General features: G+C 39.9%; 1 protein-coding gene across 1 annotated transcript in view; it reads right to left on the bottom strand.

The window, feature by feature from the left end:
• The window catches only part of LOC120784663 (furin-like protease kpc-1), a 193,053-nt gene that overhangs the window by 152,985 nt on the left and 17,332 nt on the right, over positions 1-22,736 (bottom strand). The window contains exons 3-4 of the mRNA XM_040118638.1: positions 17,804-17,896; positions 4,627-4,708 (exon numbers count right to left, since the gene is read on the bottom strand). Of these exons, the coding sequence (XP_039974572.1) occupies positions 4,627-4,708; positions 17,804-17,896 (175 nt within the window). The remainder of the gene's footprint in view (positions 1-4,626; positions 4,709-17,803; positions 17,897-22,736) is intronic.

Here is a 22,736-nt window from a genome sequence, read left to right as displayed (position 1 = left end):
GTGTTTGAGTGCCTTCATTTTTCCATTAGGAATTACAATGAATGAGTCACTGTTCAAGGTTTCCACTAGATAAAATGTTATCTTCCACATTTGCTTTCCCTACTGAATCAAAAACGCACCAAACCATGAATTTTGTGTTATTATCATTACACCCATAGTACTAATACTGATATTACTAATGTACTATAATGAGGCTTTTCCACCCTGGCAAGAAACAGTGTTTGGCATGAATTTTGAGATATTTTAAACTGGCACACAATGTTGAACATTTGCGGCTTTAATCCAGAAATAAAAAGAAAAACACGTTGGACTTAAAATGGTCATATTGGTCTAAATGTACAAGTGCATTCTCTCTTTCTCTCTCCCTCTTGTATGTGAATAAACACACAACTGCAGTGTACATCGTCTCCCTCCTTGCTTTTTTTTTTTTTATCTGTCTCTTTCTTTCTCTCATCTGTCAGAGCAGAAGCTGAGTGACACAGTGAGGATAGTAACACACAATGAGGGAGAGAGAAAGAGAGAGCCAGTACATTCTTCAACAAACAGCCCCCCCCCCCACTACCAAATACACACATGTGATAACGCATATTATACAACGATATACATATGATTGGATTTAAAGGTATGCACATGCATGATGTAAGACATTAAACAGGAAGAAAACAGCTGCAGTTGTTGTACTGGTTTCATCAGAGAAGTTTATTGTCATAAACATCAAAATGACATTTCAAAGGCATTTAGAAAATCATGTGTTACAGACTGACACATACACCGATAAAAAGCCCATCACAGAGACATACGCACTTAAGTATGATTACACCAAACATGTCATGCATATACTGTAAAACTGATGATAAAGAAAACATGAGGCTACATTTTAGAATAAAACATCAAATTGCTACAGCAACAGGAATGAGTTTGCAATGTTGTGTTTATAAAACTCTTTCTGCAAATGTTGGTCCTGGTTTAACGCTGTCTTGGTTTCAATGCATAGTAGTGACAGCAATGTGATCAGACAAAATTATAATAACACGATAGCGCACAGGACTACCTGTTACCTTTGGATCAGGTACTTGTCATTAAGTAATATTACCAATAATATGGAATGTATAAACTATGCATATATCGGTTAAGTATAGAACTGGTCAATTATTTATGGACATAATTGGATAGTTGAAGAATTTTTAATTGGTTAGTTTATTGTCCTTTTAGAATTTTTTTCTGTGTTTAACAAATAGCATAGTGCTCTATATACCAATATCACAAAGAACTAAGAATTAGCACAACAAAATGCAACCTCTCAACCCCAGACACATAGAATCAATTAATAAAAATGGACAAGAATGAATTTCACTGTTACTATGACAATCTTACAAACCCCCCTTTGCTAATCTTAAGTATAAAGCCTTGACATGATAAAATTATAATATAATATCATAATATGATAATACTATAAATACCCCTCCCAGGTATCGCCTGGTGAACACATGATAGGAATAGGAAAACACAAATACTGCACTTTCATCAGAGCAGGCAAAACAGCTGAAATGCTGAAAAAGCATCTCTGATATTACCTCCACTCTGTGTTTCTAACACTGAAGACCAATTTATGTTACACTTGGGCTGTAGCTGTCCAAAACCTTTGAAAACCACAATGTATTTACTACAAGTATTTTTAAACTTGTGAATACATGATAATTCAGCTTTATTTTTTTCCACATTTTTCTTTCTGACTCATTTTGCCTCTCTGTGTAAATAATCACATTCTGAATGCATCTAAACATCTTCTACTGCCTGTTTGCAGGCAGGTTTGTATACAATACATTACACTAATACAGTGTTTGAAAAGCTTTGAAACAGTTGTTGAATTAATGTCAAAATAATAAGCCCAAAAGTCAAAAGACAAATTCATTCTAAGCTTAATTACAGCTAGCGTGTATCACTGAAAAATATTAAGCCAGACTTAGGTTTGAGATAGGGAGCTACAAAATGAAAAACTGTCAAAACTGTCTCATCTCATTCAATCCCGCTCTACTCATTTTTTCTTTCTTAACAACATATTTTCAGCCCTCAAGGCTCGGCATTCCAGCTCAAGAGATTTGAATGTACTGCTTACAGTTTTATTATCAACCGGAATAGGAAAATAATTTCAAGTTCTTTATGGGTAGATTCCCTGACAGGAGGTTCTGCTATGAGAATCTGGTCTGCATTGGGATGCTTACTGCTGTCTTGAGGACATTTGTTGAAAGGATTACTTCTGCAGCTGATGACTTCTCTGTTTGCGCTCTTCTTTGCTTTCCTGTCTTCTGTTGAACACATTTAACCGAATTCTTCTGCTCTTCTCTGGGGATGGTAAGTGTTGGTACATGTGAAGACAGATGGAATGCATTTGGGTGACAGAAGGTTATCACTCTTTTTCCCTAAAACATAAGTAAATGCACATGTATTTCCCAGTTTACTAAATGTGGAAGTATCAAAATTTGACTCTTAACTGTATGAATCTCATTTTTAGCCACCATCAAATATTGCTCTGTTCCTCACTCTTTTGGCTATCCACACACTATAACAAAAATGCAAACAGCACACTTCCAGGCCTAACTTTGATGCAAGACTTTTGTTAATATGAAATGTTTTAATTCTAAGGTATCTAGCAATATAAGCAATGTGTTATTTTATATTTGTTCTGCGTTGACATTACTGACTAAATGTCCCACAACTTTTGAGTAAGCAATAGACTTCTTTTAGCTTAGCCTTTGTTAGCCCAACAAAATCCGTGCCGTAATGCATAGCTCAAACTTGCCTTTTGGATGAATTAAATTATCCAAAACGGTTAATAGAAGTCTGTTACATAAAGAAGACTTTATATACTGTAAAGCCTTACATACTGTACCTGATATGAAGTGGTCACCGCACAAGCAGCCGTTGCTTGCAGGGTCCCATCTCACAGTTTTCTACTGTTCACGACTGGCATGTTTTATGGCAGTAATCCATTTATGTCGCCTTTCAGGATCTTTAGGAATCCAATAAAATGCTCTCCCTTTTACTTGCCCCCAGGTGTTCCGGCAGCTTTGCGCACAACAGCTATCCAATGTATTCAGTTTGTATAATTGAGGCAGGCGAAAAGAATAGCTGCTGGCTGTCGTTAGCCCGGCTATAGCAATACTCTCGCTCTTCCTGCCAATATGGCGGCGCTTTCATTTTGACCGATGAATGCCGCGATTGCATGATGCCAGCTACTGACATGCACATTCACTCACGCCACTACCTCACTGGTCCTGTACACATGGCTTTACCTTTTGGTCATTTTTGGAGCCAGGAAAATCAACTTTTCTTTTTATTGTTTACATCTTCATGCATGTATCTGTTAAAGTGCAATGTAATACCAGGCTGAAAAGTTGTAAGGGTCTATATAGTTATAGAAGTATTTACCATGAGGGATATTTATAGGTTCATTAAGATAGTCACTCATATGATACATGTGAATACCAAAAATCACATCTTCACAGTGTGCTCTGTTGCTACTATAACCACGCCCAGTGATGATGGCACAGTGTACTCAAACACCCAGGAGTACAGGTCTACATCACTGCAGCAAGGTGATTAGGCCCTAAACATTTATTTTTAATCAGCTTCTTATGATATGATGGGATGAGTGATGTGGTTCTACACAATTTTCTGCCAAAAAGAAAACAGTTATTTTTATTTCATCCAAGAAATGTCTGCATTTCTTTTTTTTTCTGTGCTTTTCAAAGTAGTTTGAAATGGGAGGGACTCACACTGTCATCTACTTCCATGCTTTTTTGAATGTGCTGATGTTGTTGTCAGTGTACTTTTTGTAGAAAGAAAAACTCAATCACTCAATCATCTCTTTTACAACTGTAATTTTAAAGGTACAATTTTGGTCAGATTTCCTGTCATTTTCAACATAATAAACACAATTTAAAGCTTTTTGTCAAAAAGCCATGATATATGTTGAATGTTAACACTCCAAAACATTTTTTTTCAATAAACATATCATGATTTTACTCTCTAAAGTGACTTAAGAACAATACAAGAGTATACACAGCTACAGTAAATTATATATTCACATTTTGAAAAACACTTCAATCTGCCTCTATTTCATTTAATTGCATTTATTTATTTATTTTTGTCCTTTATTGTCCTTGTCTGTTTTATTTTATATTTACTTTAATACAATTTGATCGTACCCTCTACACAGTTTAACACTTTGGTTATGATAAAATATAAAAATATTTTTGTTGAATGAATGTATGTTTTTGGGGAAAAAAGATTTAGCAGTAGGTTTTGAGTTGTTTGATTATTGGATGAAAAACACCAACACAGTCCTGATAAAGCAAAGTAGCTAAGTTGGTAAGTGTTACACAAATAAAGAGTAAGTGTGCTTTTGTTTTCCTGAATTTTAAAATTTGATTTCTTTTTTATTTAGTCATGAATATTTAATGTCAAAGGTATATACTACGAATGTGTACAAGGTTTGCAGGGGCTTTAAAGGTCTGTAGGTCAGCAAAAAAAGTTTCAGCTGCTGTTAAGTTGCTTTTTAAGTGTCTAGCACTGTAAAAAGAAAGCTTGACAGGGGAAAAAAAATGCATTTCCGTCCAAACTTACTGTGAGCGGTGCTGTGGTCCAGTCCTTTCACAGGAACCCGCTTCTCTCTATAATGACTGTGCTGCCTCTGTAGCCAGTGAACCTGGAAATCACAAACAAATTACTTTGAGGAAAGTATGAAAAAATGTCGGCTCGGGTCACTCGCTAAAATATTAGACAAGTAACTTTTACTTTGTGGTCAAAACTACAAAAACCCCAAAATCTAATTTGTATTAACCTCCCTTCGGCATGTTTATTGTCCAAACCTTGGCTTAACCAAGGTGTGGACACTAAACTTACTGTACTACAGCTCTAATAATATTCAGCCATTTCTGAGGTCTTATTTTCGCTTTGGATGGCTTTTTGTCCTGGATTGTGGATTTATGAGGATAAAAAAAAAAAACTGAGAGGCACAAAGCGAATGAAATATTTTGGTTTATTCAGTCTCATTTTAAAAGAGAGGGAAATCCATAGCACAGGGCGAGTTGGGCATCTTTATGGAGGAGAGTAAAAGGTTTCCTCTTCATTAGTTCAAAGAGTGCTCGCTCACTCTGTCCTTTGCAGTCCCATTGTCCTGGGTTAAAAGCAACGAAAACACCCCTGCCTCACCTACACCTCTGTCCTCCACAGCATGCACGCACACGCGCACGCACGCTCGCAAGCACACATACAATTTCTTTCATAGACTGCTGCTTGCAGCTTTGATCTGATAAGAGGCTGGTCCTTGTGAAGGTGGGGGCACTAAATCAAACAAAAGATCACAGACACGCGCGCACAAACACAGACAGACACATATCAGTGTCGGGCCACTATTGTCCTCTTACACTTAAATCAGAGTGGAAGAGGTTGAAAATAAATACTACTGAGAGGCGACTGCAGTCTTTTATGTCCTAAAAGCCTGCCTGCTTTATTTCCCCTTCTTGTTCTTCAATTAGACTCAATTAACAAGAGCTAGGAGCTGGTCTGAACTACCCAGGAAGTGGATGTGATACATGTACACTTCGGCAAATGTAATCAAATTGATGTTTATATTAGGCTGATTACATTGATTTACCTTGATTTAAGACGAGGTTAAATAAAAACATAATAAGCTCAGTGTAATACTTAATTTAGTGCACACATACTGGAGTAGATGTCTAATTAGCAAGAGAGACATGGCCATATTATGGTTTTTTAGAACAAATGTAAAATTGAAAGATATAAATTCACAGTACGGTTCCTAAGAAGCATTCATATATAAATCCTACATGATTACCTTACATTAACAACTACATATCTGCACTTAAAGTACATTCACAAAAATGCCACGATGCTGACACAAAACAATCACACAACATACAGATGTGAGCAGACTCCCAATGTCAGCAAGATCCAACCAGTGCAGCCCAGTGAGAATTTATCATTGGCATGTAATGGACAGTTTCAGCACATGCTTTCAATTGGCTTTCATTTAGTTTGATTCGGCTTTCATTTAGGTTGAATTTACACTTGACAAAACGTTTGTAAATATATGATATATTTTTTTTTTAAATCATACACAGTATGATTGTATGTTTTCAGCAGCCAACAAACTTTATTCTATAGGAAGTGAACCCTTAGTAACAGAGATTATTCCCTTCTTTACCAGTTGTCTGATAAAATTTCATCCAAAACAAGATATGGATATTTTTTGGTGCTGTTTAATCCTCAGGTCAGATTTAATGGTTAATGAAGATGCAGCCACTGTGAGCTAGCAATATCTAGAGCCGCTTACTACAGTTTGAGTGAGCTCAAACCAGATTTGTCATTACGGCATGTTATTTATTGTGTCATTGCTGCCAATTTAAAGACTATTTTTACCATGCCTACATAATGGCTCTGTATCACAGTGGCCCTCCGTGCAGATATCCCAAATATGTAATAATTTATCATATGAGCACAGTAAAGACATTTTAATGTGCCACCTCTGCAATTTTAAAAACTGCTCACACTATGTATTGTGGGCTTGGATTACAGTTGCTCTCCATGCAGGTATCCAAAATGAATAGAAATGCAGCATATTAAAAAGGTGCATGCTCTGAAAATGATTTAATTATGTAATTAAATATTTCACCCTCACACAAGTGCATTCCAAACTCTCTCACCGTCTACAGGTTTGTAGTTGGTAGTGCTCTGTTCATACTGTCATACTGTCTACACAAATGCATCCTTGTAGCCATGACACTTAGCCTATTATAATTTCAGAATGTCTTCTCTAAACTACACCCATGTGCACTCAGATAGATAACATGAAATACCTTTATACAGTATATAATTCATGATGCAACATATAATAACACACACACACACACACACATTGGTAAAAAATTTATGTTTCTAATTTATAACTAACAAAGCAAAGACAGGGCATTTCATACATACAGAGATAACAAGAATTTGTGTGTGTATGTGTGTGTGTGTGTGTGTGTGTGTGTCTGTCTCTGTGTGCCCTAACTACCTTGTAAAAACCCCTCCAGCCCCTCCTCTAGCAGCCAGCCAGGACACAGTGATCAATACACATGATAGGGAGCTAATCGCTCTCTGTCAAACCAGCCCCTGCCAGCCACTAATGGCACACACTCACTAGGGACTGTCTGTGAACGTGTGTGTGTGTGTGTGTGTGTGTGTGTGTGTGTGTGTGTGTGTGTGTGTGTGTAAGCGTGTGTGTGTGTGTGTGTAGGCGTGTGCCTTAATGGCAGATTGAGACTCTTTAGGCAGTGTTGCTCAAGGTTAGACTCGGGGGACGAGGGGCAATTGACCACACTGTCTGTGACACTGACCTCTCCACTGTCAGCGCATTCATCATCCAGCTGTGACATATAGGCAGCACGCACACAGAAACATACAGAAAACACACAGTACACATACTGTATAAAAAAAAAAGTCCAGTGTAAATGCACCGAAAAAGGACATCACCAAACAGAAAAAAAGAACAAGGTTTGAGATGAGTGAAAAAAGACAAACACAGGATATGTTAAAAAAAATGAACTCGTTTCGAAAAATCGTATTCCAACATTGAGGAAGAATAAGAGAGCAGTGGAGCACTTGCATGATTGCAGAGGTAGAACTGACAGAGGCAATCTGAATATGTGGAGGAGGAGAAGAAAGACAGTAAGATGGAGAGAGTAAAAGTGTGTGTTTGAATGTATGTTTCTAGACATCCCGTGTGTGTGTGTGTGTGTGTGTGTGTGTGTGTGTGTGTGTGTGTGTGTGTGTGTGTCTGTGCATGGAAATGGTTCTTAGAATAGAAGTGAATATTTGAGAAAGGTGGTGAGGAAACAGAAAGAAAAGTGTGGGTGTAAAAGTGTGTCTTTGTGTGTGTGCACATAATACTCCCATGTCTCTCCATGAATGAATGGATGTGGTGGATGGCAGGCAGCTGCAGCAGTGTGATACGAGCCGAGCTTCACAGATATGAGCGCTGACATTTTGGGCTTCGCTACCCACCCACGGCCCCCTGGGAAAGTGATGGTGATGGTAGCAGCAGTGGCCACATGCCCCACCCTCCAAGCTCACCCCCTCCCATCACCTGTCAATCACAACACTGTGCTGCCTGACGCCCTGGCCTGGCCCCGGCCCTGTTTGGACCCATTACGCCACAAAGCAGTGAATGCACCGCATGACCCATTGCCACCAGCACCCAGACCATTATACGCCGCTGATCCCTATCTGGTCCACAACCCTCCAACCCCACTCACCAACTCTCTCCCTCTTCATTCAATCTCTCATTTCTACCTGCTAGACTGGGAGCCCTGACCGCAGAAAGAAAAAAAGACAGAAGAGAGGGATTGTGTGTCCGTTACCACCAACCAAAAGATTAACAGTGACACGAACACAGACCCACAACAAAAAAAAAAAAAGGTGTGAGCCCTACAGTGGCAAGCAGTAATGTGAAGAAGGGGGAAATTGCATAAACTGAATAGAGAAGAAAGATAACAGGGAGATACACTCTCACCCCTCCTCTAGCCTTCTTCTAAGGCACCTCTTGGTCTCCTCTCCCTCCTTTGCCCTCACCCTCCCTCCTTCCCCCTCCCCACCCACCCCCGGGCCCTCTGGTGTGTTGCTCACTCCATTGTGTCAGCCTTCAGAAGTGCTCAGTTTGAGTGGCAGGCCGTCACAGATCAGTTCCCTGCTAAAGCGGCCCGGCAGGCCGGGGTGACGGGCCAGGAAGGGATCTAAGTGGGGTTTATCAGCGCTTCTTAACGCCTCTCCGGCTCCCTGACACAAAAGAGAGGGGGTATTAAACATCTAAAGCAAACCAAAAAGCGTGAAAGCTCCTTATAGGGCCGCGGGATTGCGGATGTGACTGGAGTCTTTAAAAAAATAGCCAAAAAAATAAAAAAATAAAAAAAATAGAGGGGGGAGGAAAAAAAGCACACAAACGCTTCAGCAGAGAGGCAGCATTGAGGGAAAATTCAAATGTTTTTTCTGTCCTGTGTGGATAGAGGAGTGGGTGGGAAAGAGAGAAGGATAGACTGAAAGACATCTGTAGCATCAGGATGGAACTAAGTAAATGAAAACTAGCTTAATTATGCTTTATAGCTCGCCAGCTGTTCAGTTCGAGAAGGTGACAAACACCTTATAGACACCGATAAGCCACAACATTAAATCCAGTTATTGGTTTTAATTTTGTGGCTATAGACACATATGTGTATGTGTGTATATGTATATACATACATATATGTATATATTTAAATCCATCTATCTCTATATCTCTCTAATATATATATATATATATATATATATATATATATATATATATATATATATATATATATATATATATATATATATATATATATATATATATATATATATATATATATATGTGCCTAGGAAAATACCTAGTTAATTTTATTAGAATTACATGAAATACTCAAATTGATGCAACCAAGTAAACACTGCAAGTAGTAACAGGCCGTGGATAACTTGCTTTAAGAATTTTACATCATACCTTCAATTCTAACTTTCATTATTTCATTCCAACACAAAATTTAAGGCATGTGACCTAATTTCCATTTATATGAGGAAATTATTTTGGTCATAGTGACAAGCAAAAAAAAAAAAAAAAATCAACGCACTTGCAGTGAGCAGATCATTTGAAGTGCCACTGTTAATTGTTATGCTTATCCACTGAAGCTTCATGCAAGTTATTACATTATCATTAGCATTTTAGAAAGTAGAACTGTAATGCATGCTAACAAAAGTCTCTGTCAGTGCAATCAAGCTAAGTGCAGTTCTATGTCCCATCTTACGCAGCTTCACTTTTCATTATGCCATCAGAAGGCAAAACTGTTGCAATCATGTTACTCACTCAAGTCAGTGTGATGGCTGCGACTGAATACTGTCTGCGAGTGCTTTGTAGATTGGCTCACAGTTACAGCCAGCAAGTCTGAGGCAGTCTGTGAGGTGTCTGTCAGTAAGGCGGCTCCTGGACTTTGATTTGATTATTTTCATCAGTGAAAACGCCATTTAACGGAGGTAGGTGGATCCAAAGTAGGCACTCTTTCTTAGTGCATATGCAGCAAAGAAAGGAAACTTCTCCAAATAAAGTCCCCAAAAGTCACTGTCCCCTGATCTGGCTTTCAGCTCCATGTCATTTTGCAAATAAAGTATCTCCATGTCAAGTCCAACTGGCAAAGCAGATATTTGGTGGAATTTTACTGCTACCTGCTCTATATCAATGGGCAGGAATGGGTTTGAGACAAATGCAGCAATGCCTTCCATGACGTCTAACTTACTAAAACGCTGACTGAACTCTTTGTTCTCTCTTTGCCACTTTGTCAAGGTGAACACAGTACTGGTCAGGGTGAAAATCATCCTTGTCTTCAGTGGCCTGTGACATCTTCAGGGTGGGGAAATGAATTCGCCTCCCGTTCTTTAGATGTGTGGTCCGAACACTGAGCTTGGACTTGATGCATTCACTGTGCTTATCATGTGGGGCAGGTGTCTGTCCTTTCCCTGGAGCTCATTGTTGAGTGCATACTGTTTTGCTATTAGGTCTGTCAGAAACCCCAGGTCCAGTAGCCATGCATCATCTAACAGTTCCTCGTACTACTCATTCCTTGTCAACAGAAAAGTCTTTATTTCAGGCAGCAAGTCAATATCTCGCTGCAGCACCTTGCCACGAGTCAACGACCGGACATCAGCATGGAGAAGTAAGTCTCCATAAGCGGCATCAAGCTCATCTAATAATGCCTTGAATAGGCAGTGCTGAAGCGCTTTTGCTCGGATCGAGTTTATCAGTTTGACCACCAGCGTCATTAGAAAAGTCCACAACCTTCCCAGCCAAGACCTGCTGATGAATCACACAGTAATAATTCACAAATTCTGGAAAAACAGGGTCATTACAGAACAGTGCTATAAAACCAGCATGCACACCACGCATTGCCAGGGCCCCATTAATAGTAATTGAATGGGGATGTCATTTTCACTGGCATATTTTATTTTATCCGCACCTCTAGTTCTCTTCGTTAAGTGCAAAAGAGTAGGGAAGTCTTCCTTTGTTATAGAATCCTAGTAAGCCATTCTGAAAAATACATCAAGCTGAGCTGTGTCCATTACATCAAGCGATTCTTCGAACTGTAGTGAAAAATATTCACAGAACGACAAGTCTTTTAACACTTGTCGATCCATGTCTTCTGACAGTGACTTGACCTTCCTTGTCACTGTTGCATGGCCAAGCGGTACACCATGGACTGCGGTTTTGATGTTGTCTCTGTTTTTGAAGTCGTTGAAAACAGTCTCTGCAGGAATGGTTATTGCTTCCTTGAATAAATTGCCATCTGTACAAGGCTTCATGAGTTAAGCCAAAAGATGACTTACACAAAATGATGCCTCAATAGCAGCCTAATTTGAGCATAAGGTTTTTTTGAAAAGCAATTGCTGGGCCTTCAACTCTGATTTCAGCTCATCAGCTTTGGTGGGTAGCTGTCTATGAATCTCTGGTGGTTGGTGTTGTGGCTTTCCTTTTTTAGACAGTGCTTGTGTTTGGTGAAGCAACATACATCTCGATTGTCTTTCACCAAGGTAAAAAGAAATTCCTTTTCCCATTGTGTACGGTAATTGTACGTTTTTGCCTTCTTTTGTGGAGCCTCTGCCATGCTAGCTAACTGTTAGCTAACTCGTGGGCTATCACCAGCGAGTGTCGTATATTGATGTTTGTTGCAGTTAACGCACTGATACTCTTATCTCATTGGGCACTTTAATGTAATTCCTGCTATGCTGAAAAAATACAACAGCTGGATCAAGGGGGGGAGAGATGCACATGTAAAACTAAACTTTAATCAGGCATAATGCATTTGTGTACTTATTTTTCTATTATTTGCGGGAGCTACGGGGAAAGATCTACCAGCTGATCACGATCAACAGTTTGCTGACCATGTCTCTAAATGTTTTTAGATTCAAAGGAGGTTTATTGTGAAGTTCCAGCATACACACAAAGCTCCCTGGAAAATCTAGTGCTGTAGTATGAACAGGCTAAAAATATTTGCTAGCCACACAACACTGCACATCGCTAACTCTGCATTAGATCATAAACAAAAATTTGCTTTTACATTAAACAAAGTGTTATAATTCATATTTTAGTTTGGTAGATTAGGACATATGTAGGTAGAAATTGGGTTTCCTCTTAATTAGCCACTGATGTGCCACTGATGACAGATTTTGCTGCCACAATAGGAAAAGCACGGGTGTAAATAATAAAATCGATGATGGCTAAATTCCATTTGGCTGCTTCAGTTTCAGGTACCTGGTATCGTGCATGCTGGCTCACTGTCAGTGTCACGGCTTACTGGGACAATTGAATATAACAGATCCATCATTAATTTTATTGGTAACACTTGTGCTTTTCCTAAAATGACAATCAAAATGTCTTGTGTGAAAAAAGACCTTGTTTAATTTGTTGCTTTGGACTGTGTAACAATGTGAAACTATGCTGTCCACATTTTTACCAATAAAAATTCAATCTGAACTGCCCACATCAAGATCCAAAATGGCTACTTTCACCATCAGCCTTGTAGGTGGAACTAGTGTGGATGATTCAGTGTTGCATCTCCATGTAAGTCAAACCCATACCTCCCTCAGATGAGGGGAATAGAAACACGCCCACGACAAACATGTAACACACAGGGTCAGGCTTTCAGACTGCAAGCAAGGTGGGCCATTTTCCAAATGTCCCACAGTAGCCCGACGTTTTGCTCCGTAGCAAGTCTAATCATGACTGAGTCAGTAATGTTTATCAGTAAGACAACATACGACTGCTCATGATACTATGGCCCACAACATGAAATAACTACAGGTGAGAGTCTGCCTTTTTATAGGGGTTGAATGTGCTTATTATGCAAGTTTTTCCCTACAGGCATAAAAGGTGAGTGACTAAGGTTGCAACCAAAATCACTCCGCTGTTCACCCAATCACTACTCCCTATATAACACACACTCTGTTGTGAGCAGTAAAGTGGGACTTTGGACGCTTAGAGTCATCATCACAGACAGGTGTAGCATTGCATAACTGTAATTTCATAATGCATTTTGGGATCGTTGGTAAAAAATAGTGACTATGCCACAACCACTACTTTTTTGTTTAATTTGGGAAATTTTATAGGGCAGTGTATAGTGCATTAATCTCGCACTCAGAATTCAGACACTCAAAACGGCAGATAGAAAATTTTCATAGTAAGTCATTTTCAGGATTGAGTAGATTTCATAAATTAAAAACTCTGGGGCAAAAAAAGTTTTGGTAGTTCAATATATTTACTGTATGTTCAAACAAATGCAGTGGTGTCACACTGTGCAGTGATGTTCGACACCCTCCATAAATCATTCTGTTTGCCCAGTGTTAAAAATTCCAAAAATACTATGCTCACTCAGGTTAGCTGTAACATTTTTTTGTTCACAGCTTTTATGCCAATGATAAGACAACATTGCATAAGTTGGGCTAGCGTCACACAAAACGAGGTGGAGGCCATGTTTGATTGGCTAATTGATTGACCTGATCCTGGCTTCTGGTTCCTTTTTCTACTGTGAGAAAACTGGTCTGTTCTTACATAACTTTGTCCAGTGTTTCAGTTTATATCAAGACAGCTTAACACCAGCTGCTGCATATGTCTTTGACTCCTCTCAACGCAGAGAGCCTCAAGTGTTGTTGTTGTAAATTAAAGTGGCCGCAACAGTAAGGCCTGGCCTCCAGACAACTGCATCTTAGATTAACTGGAGACGGATGTAAAGAAGGATTAATAAATAGTCTTCAAACGCAGACGTCAGAAGACTGGGACATACAGTGAACTGCAGTTTTCTGTACGTGTGAAGTTTGTAGTACACCAGCAGGGGCCAGTGTGTTTATGTCAGGAGCTGGCAGGGGTTTTAGTATGTGAGACATTTTGTAAAAGCTCAGTGAAGAGTTCAGTCAGAGACATAACTGTGTGTTTGAGAATGAACTGCAAGAGTTAAGATAGTTAGGAGAGTTAGGAAGAGGGTCGCTGAGGGGAGGCAGGGTCTGTATAAACAAGATACAGAGATACAAAGGTACTGTCCTGTCACTCTTCAGCCCTACTGTTGTATGTGTTAACTGAGTTGCGGTTGCCTATGTGTCTATATTCCTGTATGTATGTCCAATGTTAATGTGATATGTGCTGTATGTGAGCTGTGTGAATGCCAGTGTTTGTTTGTGTGTGTGTATTGTGTCCTTATCTGTGTGTTGTCCCTGAGCCCTCACATGTTTTTGTTGAGCTGTTTTACCAAAGCCTTGCTTTATTATGTCATTAGCAGTGCGATTAATACAACAGCTTATTGTTCCTTTGCTGAAGGAGGCTGCATCAGTCGGGTGGCAACACCACCTCTTCCTCCTCCGAGAAACCACCATGGACCCCCATTCTCTGTGATTGTGTGTGTGCATGTGAGTGTCTCTGCTTCCTTTGGACTGCTTCACCTCAACCAGGGTTTGACACGTGCGACAGCGGCTGCTGCTGATCCAACTTATTTATGGAGGGTGTTTATTATTCCTCTGTTATGGAACACAATCATATTTATGAGTTCAACTGAAATGTTTTACCTTTAAAAGGATTTTCTTTTTGAAGAATTAAACTATAGTTTCCATCAACTGTGGTGTACAGGTATTTGTGACATTTTGAAATTACATTATAAATTGTTTGCCTTGGTTCCACATGGTTATTTACACTTGTTTAACAAAAGGTGATAGTTGTATAATATTAGGTTTCACTCACACGTCTTCATTCATATTGTTTCAATATATTTCTCAGCAAAGTGTAGTTACAACTATATTACATAATATGCTAGGCCTACTATATATTACTATATTACATCAATCAATGGAATGTGCAAAATACTAATAAAGCTAATATCAAATTCTTGGCACATTTCATAATGCTATATTATGTGTGTGGCAGAATTTCATAGCTCTAACATATTAAGAAGAATCTAGTCGCACATGGTTATCGGTTATAGGATTAACATGATCCAGCAGGCGTGTCATGTTGCTTATATGGCCCGATTCAACGGAAATCACGCCAGATGGACAAGGCCACATACAGTATGGGAAAAGAGCTTGACTGTATATTTTTTGACTTTGGAAACAGCAGTTTACAGAACGATCTGCCCTCAAGGCCCGTTTACTCAATTGCTCTGGAGCATTCAGTCATAACAAACGGTTTTCATCGGCAGATCAAGTTTGCTCAGTTGGCATTAAACTACAGATGTTGAAACTTTCCGTTATTCTGCACAGTTTTAGGGCTTTGTCTCCATGTTGGACTAAAACAAATTGCCAAACTTCTGCTGATGATGACTGTAATCTGAGCATAAAAGCTATTCTTTATCAACACACTTTTGACATGTTCTTGTATAATACACGTCCTAAGCACATGCCCAGTAATTATCGTTAGTTAATCTATGCTGCAATAATTTCATTGTAGTTTAGTCTTACTGAGGCATATTACTGTATTATCGGAAACTAAGTGGTAGATAAGAAACACTGTAGAAGGTATTTGCTCTACAATGTATTGTATTTAAGTTAGCATAACAACAAAAATAAAGCTATGTGACGAGGGTTTCAACAGCAGGTCAGCACCAGGCAAGACAAGGTCATTAGACTTTTTCTCCAGAGCATGTTACTTTGATGTCTATCCTGTTGTGTATAAACTTAAGACGTGATTTTAACTCTGAGGATGTTGAGCTGTTTGTTACATTGACATCAAAATCACAGCCAGGAAAGGTTCGACCTTGTATTCTGGCTTCAGGTGATGCGACCTGGACATCTCTCCTGATGGTCCAAAGACAGAATTTCAACATGATTTTTGCCGGCAAACACTTTCATGTTAAGTTCAAAACTTCAGTTGTTGCAGAAAACACAAGTTTACTTCTGCTAGATCGAAAGCATTAAAACACTGCAGTTTTTCTACACAATGATGCAGCATTAACTAAGTCTTTCATTTTGAACAAATGAAGCGTCTTTGCAGAGTAACACACTAAGAACTTTATGTGCGATTCCAGGATTGGTATTTTACCATGTCACTGTAACTAGTTATAGTGTTTTTACCTCAGTTGACAGTTAAAGAAGCATTAAACTGACATTAACGCCGTCTCAACCTTGCATCCTACTTAATGTTGCGTGGCGCAGCAATTAGTGAGCTCTATAATGTAACCCACCCGCCATGCAATGCAAATTACAGTGTGTGACGCAGAGTGAGAAGCAGCACACAGGTTTGCATAGACAGCGGTCTGGTCAGAGGTGGGCGGATAGAGTATAGCTCAGGCTTTGGCAGCTGGCCAGCTACTGTAGCTAACACACTGTAATTGTGTTTGGCAACACATAGCCAACCATAAATACTTCCTCCATAAAGCTATTACAATATTGACTGTTTCAGCCTAAAAATGCCATTAAAGTGCATTCTATTAGTCTGGTTGGATCAAGGACAAGGAAATAATCATCCAATTAAATAGGATTTTCTGTTGGGTTCAAGTTAACGGTATGAGACATGTGTTTTCTCGCTTCAGTGTTAAAAAAGATAACTTCACATTGACCAAATAGCAAACAGAGCTCAATGGAAAGGTATTTAGGAATGCAACAGTGTCTCGTAAGGAGATGCAATGTCTACATGTGCAATTGTTCATTATCCCAAAACATTATTTGTGCAATCCATTAAATTTAAGACTCATTACGAAATGTGGGACATTTTGGGGCTACAAATTCATTTTCACCTAAAGTTACCATGGTAGAAAAGTAATTAAAGTTACAGTTTAATGAAATCATGAACCATACATGGAGTCACTTGAGATGGCGCATAAATTACTTCAATTAATCATGCGCACACTGATTCAGATGATAACTCCGAATCACAAAGTTTGGAATCTCTCTCTTTTACTTTCTGTCCATTTCTTTCTCTTGCTCTTGCTCTTGCTTGTGTGTTTAAGTGCATGCATGCGTGGCCTATGCATATAAATCCAATGCACTGTTGCTTCGTGTGTGTTTTCTTTGCGTGTCACTGAAGGAGTAGTGTGTTCGGGAAGGGCCAGAGGTCTGGCGCACTCTGGAGAGAGGACAGGGCCAAAGTCGCATCTCCGACCCTTCCTCCTGTCCCCCTTCCCTCGCCCTGAACTGTCATGGGATGTCTCCGCGGGTTACAGTTTCCCTGGCAACAGAAGCCCCAGTGAGGAGGCTGCATTGTGCGCTCCTAGGAAGATGCAGAACAGCTTTTTGAAGGTGGCTAGGGAGGGGGGCACAAAGAGATATTGGGTGGAACAGGCACACGAGCCACGCAAGCAAGGTAAACAACTTTCAGCCATTACTCACCACATGGCTCTGTTTCTTTTTTCCCCCTTCTAGCTAATCAACACTAGACCCTGATTAAAACAGCAACGCCAGTCAAATGAACTTCCATTTGCATATACACGCTGTTTAAAATCAGAACCGATGCCAGAGTGTGAATTCACCTTGACGTGGCCATGTTAAATGTATCAAACACTCACGTCTAAGTAGCTGAACACTCTGATTTGCTGTAGTTACAAATCCATTTCCCGCTGTGTTACACAGACAGTGCGAGTCAGGCCAAAAAAACAGAGTTGCTTCTTTTGGGAACATGCAGCTTGATCCACTCTCCAGATCCTACTGTCTGAAGGATATTTATTCAGCAGATTGTTTATTTATTGGTACAGTTAAAAATACTTACCCCTGCTGCAGTTGCAAGTCTGTTCTCAAAGGTGGCTCTGTCAGAGCGCCACCTACTGTCTCTCAGGTTGTACATACCCTCCAGGCTGCCCACCTGTCAGCATGGAGACAAAATCTGCGGTCAGGTTATACAGCCCCACACTTTCAAGGCATACAGAGTTCCAGAACACAAGATTTTTGTAAGATTTGCTTGGTTGAGTGCTTTTTTTATAGAATTTGTTAAAAATATTGTTCCCTCAAAAACTCATAACTCTGATAAGAATGCAAAAAAAAAAAAAAAAAAAAATCATCCGAATGCTTTCATCATTACAGAGAAACCAACACAGGTAGATTGTTAGGGTCAAACATATAACGTATTCAGCCTTAATCACCAATATGACCCTTTGCACAACATGATTTCAGCATAACCCCCCCAGCCATCTGTCTTGTGTGGGTTTTCTGCGAGAGGTGGGCCGAAATCAAATAGCACACAGTTTATCTAACCTTATCCTGGGCTTTTCATTTCCAAGCCTTATAAACTCAATCGTATTGACCGCCTGGGAGAGTTAGAACTAACTAAGTGAAATCTACTCGGCGGCAATTGTGTGCAAGGCGCACGTTGTGTGTGCGCGCGTGTGTGTGTGACTTGCTGATTCTATCTTCCTTCACTTTCATTCTCTCTATTTTCTGTCCCTGAGGTGCATCAGGGCTGAGACTGCCGAGTAAATTGTCCCAAATTGAGTTCCTTCTTGCCGGCAGATACAGGCCACATCCCGACCGTTTAGAGCGAGACAGAGAGAGAGAGAGAGAGAGAGAAAACAATCACAGCACACATCACTCGCTTGAAAATTTTCCCTCTAATTTCTCTCTTTGCCTTTCTTTTCTACCCACCCTCCCTGTCTCTCTCTCTTTTTCTCTCCTCTACTGATTTCCCTGCTGCTTCTCTTTCTTCTCCCGGCACATTATTCTTCTGCTTCTCCCTCTTTATTTCACTCCCTGTGTGTCTTCCCTTGTCTTTGTCTGCTGTGAGAGGTATACATCAGGCTTTCCTTTCTCAACTTGGCTTTTTCTTTCCTTTGATGATTCTCTCCCTTCCTGCTTGTTCTCTTCCCTCTATCTTTTCCCTCCTATCTCTCCCAACCAACCGATACCAACAGTATTTCTCTTCCCTCTCTGTGTGCTTTGCTCACCCCCATTTCTATCTACGCTGTTCATCCCTCCTTTGCTCTCATCTCACCTTCCATGGCTGGCTGTACCTGGTGACACAGTGCCCATCAGTGCAGACCTCCTGGGTGGAGAAGTCTAGCTCTGACAATAATCACACACTAAGTTTATAACACTAGCAGCCCAGCTGAGCCGAGCTGAACTGATCACACACAACTCCCCTGACACCGGCACACTCCATTTAACTCGGCGGGGGGCTCCAGGCTGGCTGGGGAAGGGATGAAGCATGAGAAAGGGATGGGGTTGCCAGTGGGTTTTTCGGATGGGGGTTACTGGGGGGTAAGTGATGGAGCAGTGACTGGAAACAGATATGTAAATGGGATGAGGAAGGATGGCTGGAGTTGAAACTGGTGCTGCAGGGGATGAAGAGGGTGTAAGGTTGTGGACTTCTGGATTTGGGCATAAAAACGTTTTTTTAAGAAGATGCTCATGTTACCATCTCTGCATGGAATGATAACTGCTCTCTACATTCACTGCTTGCTCAGCGCAAAGTCCTTTTTATCTTTTCCCTAACCATATAGGGTGTTTATTTTTATACTGCCAGCAGGATGGTAGAAACTACTCTTGCTTACTTCTGCAAATGCTGTTGTGTCACATGCTATAGTGTGATGTGAACATTTACAACTCAAAATACAATCATATGTGCGTGTGGGTTTGTGTGTGTCTCCGTATCTAACAAATCAGTTAAGGTAAAAAAATAACTTTTGTTGAAGATACTTTAGTATGTTCTAACTAACAGGCCTATCATGTTCTTTCAAACAGTCTGCTCCTTCCTCTGTCATCTTCTTTCAAAAAGACTTAAAGACTAGAAGCCTATGGGCTCAACAGCAGCCCCATGAGGCTGTAAAAATAAATACACACCAGAAAACTTCGACGGATGAAAAATGAAGAGACAACCACACCATTACTGAGAAATTGTCAAGTTTGTCCTGAAGGAGATGTCAGAGAAAAGGCCGCGTTGTAACCAAAACAGAAGTATTTACACTCTGTCTGATGAGTATAACAGTGTGAGGAGAGTTGCAGGACAGTTATCCCTATGTTTTGGTCTGGAAAGTTAACACAGTGACAATACACAGGCTCCGTCCTCAAGAGCTGAAACAAATTCACAGTGACCTGGTCTTGGAGTGGCTTGGTCAGTGCTTAAGACAAGGCAGGTGCACTGGGAAGGAGTTTACAGGTGCAGATCATTCTGTGAGGATATTATGGCATATTGCTTTTATTATTCTATTTTTTAGTCCTGTCCAGTTCTTCCAAACCAAATTAGGAAAAAACTTTCTTCTCTTTCTTTTGCATGAGGCCATTTTGAAACAGGAAATGCTGTCTCCATTGCCGCAAAGTTGAAAGAACACTATTGTCCAAAATATATTGTATGCTTTAGCATTAAGATTCCCCTTGAATTGAACCAAAGGGTATATAGCCAAAACCACAAAGAAGCCCCAAACCAAAGGTAGACAAAAGTATCTGGACAGGGGCGCTTTTTGGAGATTTGATGGCCAGACGGGGAAGTTTTTCTAGAACAGTGAACACAGTTGATTCAGATTGTTACCATTAGGGAAAGGCCTGTTTTAATCAGATCATCCAAATGATATTTGACTTTTGATTCTCTATGTTGTCAGAGTACACTGTGCCGACCCTGTGCTCTTTTAGGGCATTAAGACTCATTTCTTCACTAAAATGAGCCACAAACAGATTGAAAGAGAAATTCCCAGAGAAAACTGTGACTCTCTTTCCATACCTCCAAAAGTCACAATATGGTAACTCCTATTGTCACTTGAAGACTAAAACCAGTGACATATTTAAAGATAGAAAGAGAACATTATCATATCTGATCTGTTCCTCCAAACTAAACACTAGTACTTGATGAGAGCCATGAATTCTATATTTATGTTCAGAGAGGCAAACACAGGCAGATGTAATTCACTTCAATAGAACTGTATAGAACAGTTTACATGTTTACAATATGTGATACACGCAGAAGCAGGGATGGGTGGGGGGCTGTAGGGGTATAGGGTACGAATGGGGAAGGGAGGGACTGGGGAGTGGGTAATGTAGGAAGTGAGAAAGGGGAGAGGGGTGGGGGTTTCAGGGGGAGGGATGTTCTGCTGTGGCTAACTCCTGTTCTTCCCCTTCTCCCCCCTCTTCTTCTTTGGCTTCTTCTGTTTTTTCTCATTCATTTGTTTGTTTTCTCTTCACTCCTCTTTGTTGTCTCTTCCACCTTCTCATTGTCTTTATTCTCCATCTTTTCCTCCCTTTGAATCTTCTTCTCCTCCTGCTCATTTTGAAACTTGTTCTAGTCCAGTTCCTTTTGAATCTTGTTCTCCTCCTGCTCGTTTTGAATCATGTTCACCTCCTGTTCCTTATGAATCTTGTTCTCCTCCTGCTCGTTTTGACTCCTGTTCACCTCCTGTTCCTTTGTATTGCTGACAAGCTTTTGAAAAGATCAAAACTTTATTTTTTATTCAACATCCTAAATCAAATTCCCAGGCATGCTGAAACAAGCTGGCCATTATTTTGTGGTGAAAGCATCGGCTGAGGCATCGTACCTGAGTGCAGTGCAGGTTCCTCTGATTTGCCACTTGCTGCACTTTCCTCCTCCAGCTTTCGTCTCTCCGAGCCAGCTCCTGTTGCAGGCTTGCCTGCAGTGCGTCACTGGTCTTCCACTGTTCTTCACTCCTTCAGTCTTTTGAGGAGCTCATCTTTTTGCCTGGGCTCTTTCTTGGAGCTGGCTCTCCATCTGCCTCCACCCATTTTCCAGCAGGTTGACTTGCTCCTTCAGAGCCTTGCTTTCCTCTTTGAGAGACTTAATCTCAGTGACTGCAGAGTAGTCGTAGCTACTGCAGTGCAGCCTTTACTGCTTTGGCCGTTAAAGGCCTGCACTAAACTACATCGGCCCAGATGCCTGACAAATAGAAAAACAGTTCATGTAGTTCAAGGCTAAAACTCCGGTCCCACCTTAATACAACAGGTACATTTACTTATACAGTTGAATCTACCTTATTCTAAGGACAAAACTCCTTGACACACTCCTCAACAGAGAGCCACTGTACTGGAAGTGCCATACAGTATTTTAGTTTGTTAATTTCTCTCTGTTCATACTATTGGTACTGTTGATATTGTATATATCTTAGGATATTCACATATATCCCTCACTGTTATTTATATATCTCTGTACATATGCACATTACTCTGCACGTTACTGCTTTTTGCACTTCTGGTTAGATACTAAACTGCATTTTATTGTCTCAGTACTTGTACTCTGTGCAATGACAATACAGTTGAATCTAATCTAATATAATCTAACAACTTAAAATCATAAATATTCTTTGAAATACAAACCTTTTTTGAGATCACAGTGTAATACAGTGCTAGGCTTATGTTATTTTTCTTGTTTTTTCTCATTGCTACCAAATTACCAAAGAAATGTGGTCTATTTTCAGTTTTATTTGAATTGGTTTGGCGATACGTTTGGTTTAATGTACATTCTTTTTGTGAATATTTGGGTCAAGGTTTTTAATCAGGAATTACACACATGCTTGGTCAGTTATGATTCAATATAGATTTCACTTTTTTCCATTTTTAAATCGTAGATTAGAGACACCAACAGCAAGTGTAATGTGTTTTGGAATTTTGAGTGGAAAAAGACATATTCTTGGCAATTTTTTGCCCAAGAAACAGTACTGCAATAAAAACCATTCTTTTCTACATGTATTTTTATCAAAATATTTTAGAAT

The sequence above is a fragment of the Xiphias gladius genome, chromosome 22 (assembly GCF_016859285.1).
Source record: "Xiphias gladius isolate SHS-SW01 ecotype Sanya breed wild chromosome 22, ASM1685928v1, whole genome shotgun sequence".
Taxonomy (NCBI): domain Eukaryota; kingdom Metazoa; phylum Chordata; class Actinopteri; order Istiophoriformes; family Xiphiidae; genus Xiphias; species Xiphias gladius.
Note: the sequence above shows the minus strand (reverse complement) of the source record. Positions and strands in the feature narration are given on the sequence as shown.